The sequence below is a fragment of the Oenanthe melanoleuca genome, chromosome 6 (genome assembly GCF_029582105.1).
Source record: "Oenanthe melanoleuca isolate GR-GAL-2019-014 chromosome 6, OMel1.0, whole genome shotgun sequence".
Classification (NCBI taxonomy): Eukaryota; Metazoa; Chordata; class Aves; order Passeriformes; family Muscicapidae; genus Oenanthe; species Oenanthe melanoleuca.
Genome location: NC_079340.1, coordinates 11,522,233 through 11,535,862, shown reverse-complemented (window position 1 = coordinate 11,535,862; position 13,630 = coordinate 11,522,233). Strand labels below are relative to the sequence as shown.

Below are 13,630 nucleotides of genomic sequence, written 5' to 3'. Positions count from 1 at the left end.
TCAGGAGAAAAATTACTTGCCACTGAACTTTGGCTTGGAGTGTGAGAAGAGCATTGCTAATACACAACAAGCATTTAATAGGTCTAGTTCTTGCTAACTTCTTGTGTTTGCAAACAATGATGAATGTTATTTTTCATGAAAGAAACCTTCAGTCATATAAGCTTTCCTATCCAACTGAAGGCTACAAGTGTACTTTGATTACAGAAGCTTTTCCTGGAGAAGGAATGTTAGACACCAGGCTGTTAAAAACGAGGAGCTGGCACCATTAACCAAGGTGTCCCACTAGCAGTGATGTCACCCTGGATGTGACCAGGATCCCTGAGCACAGGAGCTCAATGAAGTGCAGAAATTCCTCTTCCATGGTCTGGGTCATGGCTGGGTAGGGCAGGTTTACTCCACCAGACTGTGCTTGGCCAGGCCAGAACCAGGAACCCACTGCAGCTGGGAGTTAAGTATCAAAGGAAGGAATGTTCAAGAAAACCATGCCACGCTCCTGCTGGGTTTTTTGCAATATTTTAATACAGCATTAAAATGCTAGAATACTAGAGGAAAGCTGTATACTATCCAGCAAATAAGGCACATGTCGGAATGCCATTTTATGGACAATCCACAACAGAGGTTTTACAGTCTTGTTAACAACACAGTCACCAGATGAGCAAGCTGTCATCATGATTGCTGAAACAGAACTGGAACCTCTGAGGCCTTTGTCCATAGGTTTTGTTTGTTCTAGCTGTACAAGTTTATTAACAGTTACAGAAAAAGAAATTATACAATTTGCCAACTGAATCTCACAAGGTCAGTGGGTACAGCTAAACAAATGTAATAATCATTAGGCTAAATTTTTTAAAGCTGAAGAAATTCATAAAATAGTGTTAGTTTTAGCACTATTACACAATGCAGTGAGTGCTGTACTAAATAACCTTTTAAAGGAAACAAGAATCCAGTATAGGGCTGGGCAGATCTCCCATTTTAGCATGGTAAAATATCAAACTAAAAACTCAATCCTTCATAATATAATCAAACTACATGAAATGTAAAGTGTAAAATGCTTCGAATACGTGCACATGCATATTCTATATTGCTATGAGTCCTAATTAAAATAAACGTAAACCCCTACAATAACCTACTTCAATCCTTTTACATCCTTTGATTGATATTATTGCTGTAGATGATACTGCATAGCTGAGCTCACAGTCTGCAAAGAGTTGTGAAAGTCAAGTCAAGCAGCGTCCCAACCAACTTTCTTCCCCTCTGGTGGTGGGGAAGGGAAGAGCCACCACTGGAAACCCCCACTTGTGCCTGGAGTTTCTGAGAGCCGAGCTCCCGGCGCTTCCAACGCCCTCTGTGTCCCACAGGCCATAAAGTGACAGAATACTGTTATTTGCTCCTCACTTGCTACATGTCTAGTGATAGCTTTTCTAGCACTCCTTCCCCAAATACACATAAATAAACCGTATAAGCATTTCATATAAGTCTAAGCACTTGAATAATACACTGGTTACTTAATACTGATATTTTCATCCAAGGATAACAAAAACAATATGGCTTAAAGAATTGCAAGGTTTTTTGTCAGAATTATGTACCAACTTTCATATAATATTTTATGTAGACAATATTTCCTTCTTAATGTAGTTCTGTTGCATACTTTATACAGACAAAAGCATTGTAAAAAAAAAAAGTAAATTATTTCCATAAATATTTTCTTGAGGATACATCCTTAGTTCTGCAAAATACTGCAAAATACTTAAGAAAACTCTTACCTCTGTTAGTATCCTAGTTGAGAGGAAGGCCCTTCTGAAAGCTTCCCAATTGTAAAAACTTTGCCCAAAAAACAAACAATACTTTTTTAAAAAGGCCCTCAAATATATACAAAAAAGTTACTGCAAAGAGTTTCCAGATAACAATTCAGTATTATAAGAAATATTTGTAACCATTCAAAAATTTTAACATCTAAAAAGGTTTCCAAAATACACACATAGTATTAAAAAAAAAAAAATTGAAAGAAACTCTATGTCAAGTATAACTCAAGATAAATACACATCTGCAAGTAAAACTGTAAAATACTTCATACAGGGGTAAACATTTATATCAATCATCTATAGCTAGTAACTGCACACGATTGTCCCTTTGAAATTCATCCTAGAAACACAATCCATCATCCCTATATCTAAGATCTCAAACAGCCCTCTGAGCACTTGAGTGATGCAGCAAACTCAATGGACAGCACTGGTTCTGCAGATAAGAAAGAGATATGGGTTGAAGCTCAGCTGGGAGTGGAGCAATATCTGAAAGAATGATTTTTCTATGGGGATAGTTCCATCACATTTTAAAATATGTTGGCAAAGGCAAGTGGAAAATAAATGTCTATCTACTTAACTTGAAAAACACGTGTTGATGATTTATTGCTTACTGTTCAGTGGACAAATCTTAGGATCCAGAATAGGAAAAAAAATCTATGTGACTGCAGGACAAAGAGCACTAATCTATGAAGTCTGATATTTCCAAAAGCTCTAAACTTTTAATATTTTAAGTAGGTTTCTTTTTTTAAAAAATGCTGGAGTGTCACAGGTATACAATCCCTGTATAATCTAAATTTCATGTTATACAAAAAGGTAAAAATGTAGGTAATACTTTTAGGTATAAGGCTTCTCTCAGACTTATGTAACTTCACATTTTTAGTTTAAAAACTAAGTCCCATATAATGGGGAACTTCAAAATACACCTATTTTCAGAAAAAAATATATATACTCTTGTGTATTTATCTGAAATTAAATAGCAACTTTGAGACAAAAAGGCCTCAAACTTTGCTTGTGTGGCATCATTTTACATCTGTGGTAGCAGCAGTAGAAACTGGCTAAAATGGGGCCATCCTTTAAACTACTAGGATTTTTCTTCATCACCTTTAAATGAAGTATTTGTAACAACTTCATTATAGCCTCATTAAGTTAAAGCAGCTAAAAACCTATAACACACCTTTTAAATTACTCAAACATTTTTCCAGAGGAGTGCCAATGCCAAATTTGATATGAAATGTTATGACCAACTCATGAAACAAATTGTGGGGTGTTTATTTTTCAGTTGTTTTTTGTTGTTGTTCTTAAAGAAATAAATGAAACTTTTAAAAATCTCTTTTTAAAAGGGTGAACATTTTAAAAAAATAGAGTATGCTGGATACATTGGTGGGCTGTCAACAGCAAGCATCTGAGATTGAAAATCCAATTTGACAAATAAATGCACAGAGCCAAACTGCTCTCAGGTACACCCTTAACAAATACTCAGTTTTTTAGGAAGGCCTGTATTGATTTAAAACTCTTTTTATTGATGCTTGTTTCACCTCTAATACTGTCTACTAATACCTTCAATGACTGCTAGCTGATGCTCTAAATGCAGAGCTAGTTAGAGGACATCAGTAAGCACTCATGAGAATTTTAAAGATAAACCAATTCCTCATTTTTCCAGTCAAAAATCTGCACGTTTATCTTTTATTTTTTTAAATTTGGAAAGAGCTGACTGCATATATAGGTGAATTTCCTTTGCATGGGGAGGGAGGGAATAGAAGAAATCTATATTTTGTAACCAACCTTTCTTTTTTTTCTTTTGAAATGGAAGTTTAGAAATGTCCCTTCTGTGCCACTAACTAAAAGCCATAAGCTGTCACACACAATTACTCATGTGGATGTGTTTTTCCAGCAACTCCAACTGCACAGGCTTGAGCAAGGGCAGGGGGAAATCTGCTCTCCTCCCCATTGCAAATATGCTAAGCATTACTTAAATACTTCATATTCTTCTGCCTAGGAACACAACAATAATATAAATACTGAACTCTCATAAGTATGCTCTTAAGAGTTATTATGCTACACCTATAGACATTAATTGTGTTAAAGTAGATCATGTGTGTTTTTAGTACAATCTAGAAGTCCATAAGCAAAAGGCATTGCCTTGCAGTGTTGAATCTGGATAAACAATTCCTAATAGGGCACTGTCATGAAAATACCAATGCTTATAATGGTATTTTTAATCAGCTTTTTGTCAGAACCTGGTGATGTGTGATGTAGTGATACAGCTATATCAAGAGTTGTGCTACTTTACTGGATTTAGTGGTTATCATAACATGGAGATTATTTCAATACTGAACAAAATGTTCAATAAAATAACATTTTCCCTTTCTTCATCTTATCTCATCTATATGTTCTTTAGCTAGATGTGAACCATCTAGGTAATTTCTTTTTTTGTTCATGTACTATTAAGTGCTCAAGAGGAAAAAATAGATCTGGCTTAAAATGCTGCTCTTTCAAAATTACTCATGCTTGAAACAAACTATTGAGATTAATCCTAGAGGTCAAGCTTAGAAAATCCACCCCTAGATTTGCTTGTGTATTTTCTTATTTGTATAGACAGATTAGTATCTTTGTTGAGAGAATTTGTCTCTAAGTTAATTTGTGAATCTGTGCAAAAGAATGTGTTTGCATTTGAAAATGCTAAAACTGCATATCTTCACTGAGGCAACTGAACTGTTTATTAGTGTTACTTTCAATAATATTATTTCCAGCTATTTTAGTTGGAGTTGCCAACTGGGCAAAAGTAGTTTCCAAGTGATTAATTTAGTTAATTCTATTTTAGCATTACATAGCACTGTTCATCCAGTGATGCCAAACACTTCAGAGATATTAAGTAAACCTCACAACTCTCCTGTGAGGTAGGTACACTAAAGTATTATTACCCCCATTTTGCAGCTGGGGAAACTGAGGTCCAGAAGGATCTTGTGACTTGCCCAAAATCAGGGAGCTGTGGAAGAGCTGTGGTCAGAAGGCAGCAGTCAGGATGCTCATCCATTGCTGTGACCATCAGGCTGGGTTGCTTGGGCTGCCCAGAAAATAATGGAGTTTGCAAGATATGTACATGCTGCTCCCACTAAACAAGCAGATGCAATTTTGCCCTGCTTATAGCAAAGCAGGGAAATGGCAGGAGTTTCACCCTGGAGCAAATTTGTCAGGAGCTTCATGTTCCTTAGCTGAATGCTCATAAAAATTTTCTACTTTCTTTATAAGAGCTTGTCTTGACATACTGGTAACATCCTGCTATCACTTGGCATAAATCCCCTGCTGTCTTTGCATTATGGAACTAGTCCTCAGAACAAATTTAGTTCACATCAAGTTATTTAGGATTTAAAATATTTTCCCTAAGTATCATTCACACAAATCAATCTCCCTAAAGGAAACTTCATAAAAATATAAATTGCTGATCTAAAAATCCCCCCCAACTTCAAACATTATCCCTCTATTTTTTTTAGTGAATGCTACAAATGAATTGCTTGTTGTGCCCTTTTGCCAATGTACTCTCATGTAGACATACAAAGAGGATATTGTCTCGAGGTACTTTCAGTTTGTCTTTGCCAATCCCTGATGAGATGTTCTTTGCAGCAGGCTGACCCTGTGCAAAGTTCTACCTGAAATGGGACAATGAAATGTAATTCCTAAATTTCTCCCCAGGTATGTAGGTGCTTCAGGAAGGCATAAAGAAACAGAGTTATATAGAGTGTTCTCCATGCCTCAAAACACCCCTATGGCTAACAAGTTTCATACTATAAGAAATTTCTATAGTAGAAAACAGGACATAAAAATATTTCCAGAAAGTGGCTTTAAAACTACTATAAATAGTGAGTTTGGCTAATCTTTCAGTTAAGGGTTTTGGGGTCAGTTTTAAATATTCTTATCCCCTTATTAATGGTAAATTTATTGTGCTTGTGGCCTAGTGAATGTGCCATGCACATAGAAGGGACCATGTCAGTGGAATTATATGACAAGAGAAGGATCTGGTAGTTGCATAAGTAAACCAATTTTGTCTCCTTCAAAAACCTCTTGGAATCTTATGGCATTCCCTTTCTACCCAACCCACACCCTCAAACAATTATTCACTTTATTTTCCATGTCCTGCAAAAATTATTTTGCCTAAGCCCTGCCCAAGAGATGGTAACAAAAAAAAAAAAAAAAAAAAGTCCAAGAAATCAGCAGCACAAAACTCTTAAGACTTTCTAAAACTGGGAAAGCAGTAATTCTCCTCTTATGCTGTGGCTTGTTTCATCTTCCTTTGTCTTGTCATATAATAAGAACAGTGTTGGTGTCATGGGTGAGTGCTTGCAATTAATGGCCCCACAGTTCCTGAACCTCTGCAAAAGCCATACATGTAACAAATATTCCTTGTGAATATTATTCCTTGCCTTTTGAAAAGTACTTCATTTCACCTGGCTGTGATAGAGGGTCTGTGTAAACAATCAGCAGAACCTGTAACTGTAGTTCTGTTGTGAACACCATCAGTAACACTTTATGTGTGTACATATATAAATTTACATACATATGTATACAAATCATAGTCCTGTAAATACCTACTGCATGCATGCACATGCACAGGAGAAATGTTACATTCTATTAATGGTAAGGCATATTATTAGATAGGCAATATTGGCAAGTATTTTAGCTTTTGTTGTGCTGCTGTTGATGGCGTGCTGCCAGAGAATCTGGAAGGATGATGGGGTGTGAAGAGCCTCTTGGAAGGTTTATTGCACACGGCGGCAGTAGTAGCCCAACACTTTGCACTTCTCACACAGGTGCTGAGGATGCTCTTTGCTCTGGTCTGACACATCCAGGCCGTCGGGCTTTTCCAGGGGTCTCTGCAGTGGTGGGAAGGAAGTCACATTAGATCCAGGGTTTTGCCCTGCTTGCTCTATTAAGCATGTGAAGTCCACTTTGATGCCCTAAGTGAGCTTTCTGCTGGTAATTAAAAAGGTACTATGTTTCTTTCCTGAAGGCAGGGAGTGGTTTTTAATGTCATTCTTCATAAAGGTGGTGCTAACTTTGTTGTAGACAAATCACAAAAATACTGAATTGAGGACTTCGTTTATAAAAGCAGCAACAAAGGTTAATTTGCTTAACTCCAGTAACTTAGATGTCCCAAAGGCATTAACACCTAAAGCATGGGAATCCCCTTACCCAGCAATGCAGAGCAGGGATTACCAATGACAGGACTGTCTTAACTGTGCACAGATACTACACAGCTAAATGGTGTTTTCCCAATAGCTAGTCCCATGTTTTTGAGGCTGAAAGTTTTGAAGCAGAGCAGTTGCAAAGCTATTAATAATTCTTTAAAAAATTCCAAACTACTTCAAAACCAAAACAAAATCCAACCTCATGACACAATCCTTTGCACTGAATCTGAGTAATAGATTATGTATTTTTAATAATATTCATGAAATCACAGCGTTGGAGGAAATGAAGCTGGTTTGTTGTTAGTAGGTATTTGTGCTTTCATTTTTCTTGGCATGCAAAAGGCTTCACAACCATTCTGAAAATAAAATACCCATGTAAAATAGTGTGACAAATGTTTGGGAAGTCTAATAGGTAGGGAAGTGATAGAGATATGAGGTAGAACTTAATAAAGTGCACCATTTGCTTGGGAAAAAGTTCCCTAACCCATAATTGATCTGTTTTCATGAACTGTATCCCAAAGACTGTTTCATTGCACAGTGCCAGGAAGGCAGCAGCTCTTCCATGGGACTGTGGCAGACACAGCATGTGGTGTGGAATCTCAAAACTAGCCATAAGCATCTCACTGTTTTTACAGGGATATTAGACCCTTGCTTATATCTTCAAAATATGATTCTTGGAGCAGTGGGTGTGTAAATATAAATTACACCATCTTGGCCATTTATCTCTTGACACCTTTCTTAATCTTAAAGACTTTTCTTTATCTATAAGGTCTTAAAGTATACCTGATCATCTAAGATTTCATTTGTAAGTTCTTCATCAAGCCACCTATCTGAAACTCTGTGGATACTAACAGAGATACTTAAAGCTTTTTTTTGGTTATGTAATAGTGCAAGAACTGCTCATGTATTGGGGAGTAGAAGGGTTTCTCAACTCTCTGAATAGCTAAAATGACACAAAACCTATTTTATCATCTTAAATTTGGGATGTCTGTAAATTCTTGCTTGATTGTACTGGATTATAAGTGCAACACTCTCATTATGTTGCACAACTAGTCAAAACAATCTATAGGAGTGATTCAGTAGTGATTGTCAATGGTTTATTGCTGATTCAGTGTTTTGACCCAAGATACTGTCCTGCACCATGTAGATCTTTGATTCTAACTTCATTTACATTTCCACTGCAAATTGGATTTCCTGTGTCAGATGAGGAAGGTAGATGGACTCCTCATCTCCAAATGCCCTGAAACCCTACTGAGCTTTAAATGACTTCTTCAATTGAGATTTGAGATCAGAACCAGCAATTCTGTATCTAGGCTTGCAGTCCACGCACTGGTCCAGATGCTGCTTCTTCCACAAGGCAGACAAGAGTGGTCAGAAAAACTGCCTTTTCTACCTCATCTGCCACTTAACCTACCAACATCTGCCCACAAATATTCTCCAAGAATTTGGATTACATAAATATACAAAGATGAAGGCCAGGTTCTGGAGTCCCAGGGGTTAATTTACACTTTTCAATAGCGAATGAGAGTTTTGAAATGCTACACTTAAAACAGGCTATTTGACTCAGCTCTGATTGCTTCTACATGCTAGCTGTGCTCTGATTAAAGAGAAAAATACAGCAGTTATCATGTTTATTGATATAAGCCAGATTTTTTTTTTAATATGCAATGCCTTGGGAATAATTTTTCCTGGAAATAGTGCAAAGGACATTGGGAATGCCTTGAAGCGCCAAGAGTTTTTGGATGGTTTTCAGAAACAATAGCTCTCCGTGGTTTGCTTTCCCCCTGCGCTGATTGAGCTCAGCTTTTTGGCCTGCAGAGCATTTTGATTTCAGAACTGTTATTGTTACCAGTATGTTAGGACACAGGCTGGGGAGAGAGGGGTTACAAATGCAGGAAAGCAGGTTGCCAAGGGCCAGCTGGAAGGAGTGAAGCTGTGCAGAGCCCAGACTGCATTTCTGGTGAGGTGGTGGAGGGCTGAGGCTTTGAAATTGGTAGTGTATTTGTGTGGTTTGTATCTCAAAACCACTTCAACCCAACTTTTGCATAAAATGAAATCCCAGCTTATCTCCATTTGCCATTTTCTCTTCATAGGTTTCTTGTAAAGCCAAAAAAGAACCCTTGAATTACCCTGAGAAACAAGTGTTCTTGTCCTGCTGCTGTCTGTTACTAATTGAGGAGAACCTAAAAGTAATAACCTTATACTCTTGGAACCCTTCTTACACCATGCTAGAAGTGTAGGATGTTGGTCAAAGAGCTGAGTGTCCCTCAGGGCTGGGCAATTCTCCCCTGGTGTGCTGGGAGCAGAGGGCAAGCAGAGGACACTGGCACAAGAGGTGTGCAGCAGGGTCTGCCTGTGTCAGCTCTGGGGACTGCCTGAATCCTGCAGAGACACAGGAACTGAGCAAGAGCTCTGCACTGCTGCTGAGGGCTCAGCCATGCAATAGGTACAGGCTATTTGGCTGAAAAGGTAACTCCTTTCCTTAGAAAGCACTGAAATGGGGCTTGTAGAACAACAGTACATCCTGCTATGTTCCTCAGGGTATCATTTTTTCCATGAAATAGAATGTTTAACTGTAAAAGTTAAATTTTGTTGTCCTTTTTCGTTTTTCTTTCTCTCTCTCTCTTTTTTTTTTTTTTTTTTTTTTTTTTTTTTTTTTTTTTTAATGCAAGCATCCACAGTATTCTTCCGGGCTTCAATTTTGTGCATCTTTCTTTAATTTTCCCCTGGTAGTTGTGGAGTGGAAATAATCTTGTGCAGCTCCACCAGGAAAACATTTGGTGGTGGTGAATAAAGATATTGCCCCAAGGGAATGAAGCTGAAAGAAATTTAAATTTATATATCAATTCCTGACTGTGAATTAACTTCTGACTGTGAATTACTGCTGTCCCAATCTACATGTACTGAGTGACCTCTGCATTCCCCAACACTCAGCTGGAACCCCAAACCCCTCAAACAAAAAATCACCCTTAGGAAGTGTTAGGTGTTAAAGAAAGCATCACTAGGATATCTTGAGGGAAATTGCTTCCACTAAGATGCAGAATGGAATAATGTGCCTACTTCTATTTGTATTTAGAAGACTGATGTTTTTTTCTGCTGTAGAATGGAGCAATTTACTTTCACCACTGATGGATAGAGGATCACAGCAGAATTCAAATGAGAGAAAACACTTAAAAATAATTTTCTGGACACATTTACATCAAATCTTAATGCAGCAAATGAGATTATTAAATATCAGATTAGAAATGTGAATAGAAAGATTCTGCAGCTCTTGCTGGCAGGATAATTGTTAGGTTAACAGTCTTAAGCAGCCATGCTTCCCTCAAGAAACACATGCTATAGTGAATTTGTAAATTTTTAGTCCAATAAAAAAAATTGGGCACTGAGGAAGAAAATATTAAATGCCATGTACATTCCTGAGCAGCAGGCCCTCTGCTTTTCTATCTGCCTGGGGGAAGAGGGACATTACCAAGGCCCTGGGCTGTCACTGTGAATCCAAGAGGCAGTGATAAGAAGGCTGCAGATCAGAGGCAGGATGCTTAGAGAGAGCAAGCAGCCTCTGTCAGCAGCATTCCTCTGGGACAGGGCAGCCAGGAATGAATGATAACAGCATGAGGTAAATGGTGAAAATCTCTTTTTAGAGTTCAGAAAAACAGCATTCTGGGATGAACTGTACTCCCATAGCTGAAGTACACAAGTATGGGCATGCTGGGGAGGGTTTATTAAATCTAAGGAGTCAAAAGATCATGCTTGTAGGCTTGAAACTGTTGAAAAGTTTATTGGGCTTGAGTGATCATAGGCACCCCTCCCCATACTGAGGGAAGCGAGGTGGCTGTGGTTGCACTCAGATTTGGGAATTATGATGAGACCACTGAATTGCCCATGAAAGTAATCACTTGAGTATCACGAGGTATGTATTTACATACCAAATTATTTCCAGTCCAGCAGTAAATTCCTGACAGCTGGAAGAAATAGTGTCCAAGAGGACAAGTCAGTCACCAGATGGCTGGTTCTGCACCAGTGCAACAGCTGTCATCACAAACAGCACTGGCCTTGGCCACAAAGCCAGAGAAGAAGCCTTGATAAGAGGCCAGCCAGGAAGTAACCAGGGGTGCAGATGTTGCTGCTATTGTAGGAAGGGGAAGAAAATGAGAATTCAGAGCTTGGCATCTGGGCTGTTCCACTGCCAAGAATGCTGGTGAACGACTGTAAGGACTGGCTCCGCTGCTGAAGCAGGGTAAGGAGCATAAACAAGCACAAAATCCAAATTCCTTGGAAGAATAGGAGAGGCTTAAGTCTTGTCTGAGATTCCTGTTTATGTTTAGAGTAGCTAAAATAACTACCTGGGAAACAACTTTTGAAATTGCCATAGAGCAGATTGGTCTGGGTAGTTCTTTAGCACTCAAGTAAGGCTTGAGCTCAGTGGACCTATGGTTTTTGCTCTGTGTTCTGTCATTCCTCTAAGCACTCCCATGGGAAGGTTTGCCACTTCAGGAGTGGTGAAAATGCAGAAGGAGGAACAAAGTGGAATAATTTAGTAAAGCTTGTTGAGGAGCAGTTTTGCAGCTCAGGTGCAACAGCCACCTGATTCCCTACTTGGTGGATGAGCTGGGGAATGAATGGCAGCAGCTCTCCTGTCAGGCCCTTGTGTTACTTCTTGTAATATATGCTCCACCATCTCCTTTAAATACAGAGATTTAGAGCTGCATTTATGGAGCACTCTAAGTATATACACAGCTGTAAAAGTACTGAGAAGACTTTTCCTGCCCCAGAGAGATTAAAAGCTCATTCTCACAGCTAGGCCATGTGGACTAAGGGCTGAATTGAGACATTCCTTGTGGGGAACTGGGCTGGGATAGTTTCCTGGAGTGAAACAAGCCTCCAGGAACAATGAGCAGGTGGCAGGAAAGTGTGGCTGCTCTCCTCTCCTCTCCAGGGACTCACTAAGGAAAGGTATGCATAGGAAATCAAGATCTGAGCATAGCTACACAAGCCACTCACAGAGCCAACATATGTGCTTGAATGGCTACCCCAGAGCTATCCAGACTGGAGATTATTATCTTCAGTACTCTGATATTATTGCCTGAGCCAGTTACATGGAAGTGCTTCAGCACCAAACTATCCTTTGTGAGATATGGACAAACCTTACAGTGCTGGGAAAATCCTAATTCATTGTAATGAACATTGAGCAATCCTGAAATAAGGTTTTCAAATTTTTGTCCTAAATTAGGCACAAGCATCCTACTCTCCAACAGTGATGGTGATGCAGCAAGGATTGGTGGCCCATGTGGTTGGATTTCAGCTTTTAATAGACTCTGCAAGGTTTGATCTGTTTGGTGAACAAACTGGGAGAATGTAGAGATATTCACTAGGCCATACAAGAGGCTGGGAAAGTATTCTCAGAGGTGATTGCTGTGCCTTCTCTCTATGTGCACACCTTTCTGTAAGTGTCTGTCTCTGCTTAGGTGTGGAACAGGGGGGTTGATTTGACCTGGTGAGAGTTTTCATGATGAGTATACTATGGTGAAAATTTCTATCATATGGCCTCACCAAGGAACTGTGGTCCTTGACTGTTTTAGATATGGGCTGAGATGTTTACAGTTCTTCTAGTTCTGGAAGCTCTTGTAACCTGACAAAAGATTACTTCACGTTGGAAGACCAGCAGTGATTTTCATCTGCTGATAAAATGACCATTATTTTTTTAAAATAATGTTCCAAGTGTCATTCATAGTGTCATTAACAAAGGAATTTTGTAGCCAGGAGTCATCTTAGTATTGTTCTCCTTTATCACTACTCTTTGTAAGTAGAGATAGCCCCTTGAGCAAATCCAACAAGTGAGAAAAGCACCACACATGGGAAATAACTCTGCTGACACCAGTAAAATGAAACAATAAATTGGTGCAATTATGAAGTGAATAAGAAGCCCTAGAAGGCCAATTGCTATTGCTGAGTTTTTTTACTTTATCTAAGATAAAAAAGCCCCAAAGTCTCTTTCTATAAGAAAGGCAAGTAAAGATTTTGGGTTTGAGGTATTTTGTACTGAGAAGAAAGAACATTCAAATTTTGCAACTCTGATGACACCTGTCCAAATTTCCAGGACTGAGACAGCTTATCTGGGAAACATCCTTGGTGGTGTGTTGTAGTCCATGTCAAGTTCTGTTTAAGTCTTACCCACACTTTACAAAGTTAACAGCATTCCTAGTTCCAAGCCTGTTGCATCAGGTCTGCATTTCTCCTACCTGCTTGTGAGGATAAACATTAATGTGGCACTTGATACATTCTTGTCCCATGTTAGCCCAGGAGTTTCCACTCATCCATTTTCTCTTGCATTTGGGGCACTTGTATTCACCAAAGCAGCGTTTCTTGCCCTGGTATGGTGTCAGGCCTTCTCCTTTTGGACGAGCCTACAAAACAAAGAGAAGCAACAATGAATGAATGAAAATATGTGTGTGTAGTAGGAAAATAAAGATTATTTTTATTAGGAAACTTTGGGCAGAAGATACTGGAGGCAAGCATGAAGGACATATCCCATTAATGAAGAGTTCATATATTGAAGCTAGAGTTTAACAGTTCTGAGAGTAGTTTCTGTAAGAAGTATTCAAAATTTCTGAAATCATTAGTGACACTGAGTATTTAAAAATATGTCTT

The 13,630-nt window shown here is 38.6% G+C and overlaps 1 protein-coding gene across 1 annotated transcript in view; it reads right to left on the bottom strand.

The window, feature by feature from the left end:
- Window positions 1-497: 497 nt before the first annotated feature.
- Window positions 498-13,630, bottom strand: part of ZCCHC24 (zinc finger CCHC-type containing 24) — a 103,805-nt gene continuing 90,672 nt past the window's right edge. The window contains exons 3-4 of the mRNA XM_056494862.1: window positions 13,222-13,386; window positions 498-6,667 (exon numbers count right to left, since the gene is read on the bottom strand). Coding sequence (XP_056350837.1) covers window positions 6,554-6,667; window positions 13,222-13,386 — 279 coding nt within the window. The 3' untranslated portion in view covers window positions 498-6,553. The remainder of the gene's footprint in view (window positions 6,668-13,221; window positions 13,387-13,630) is intronic.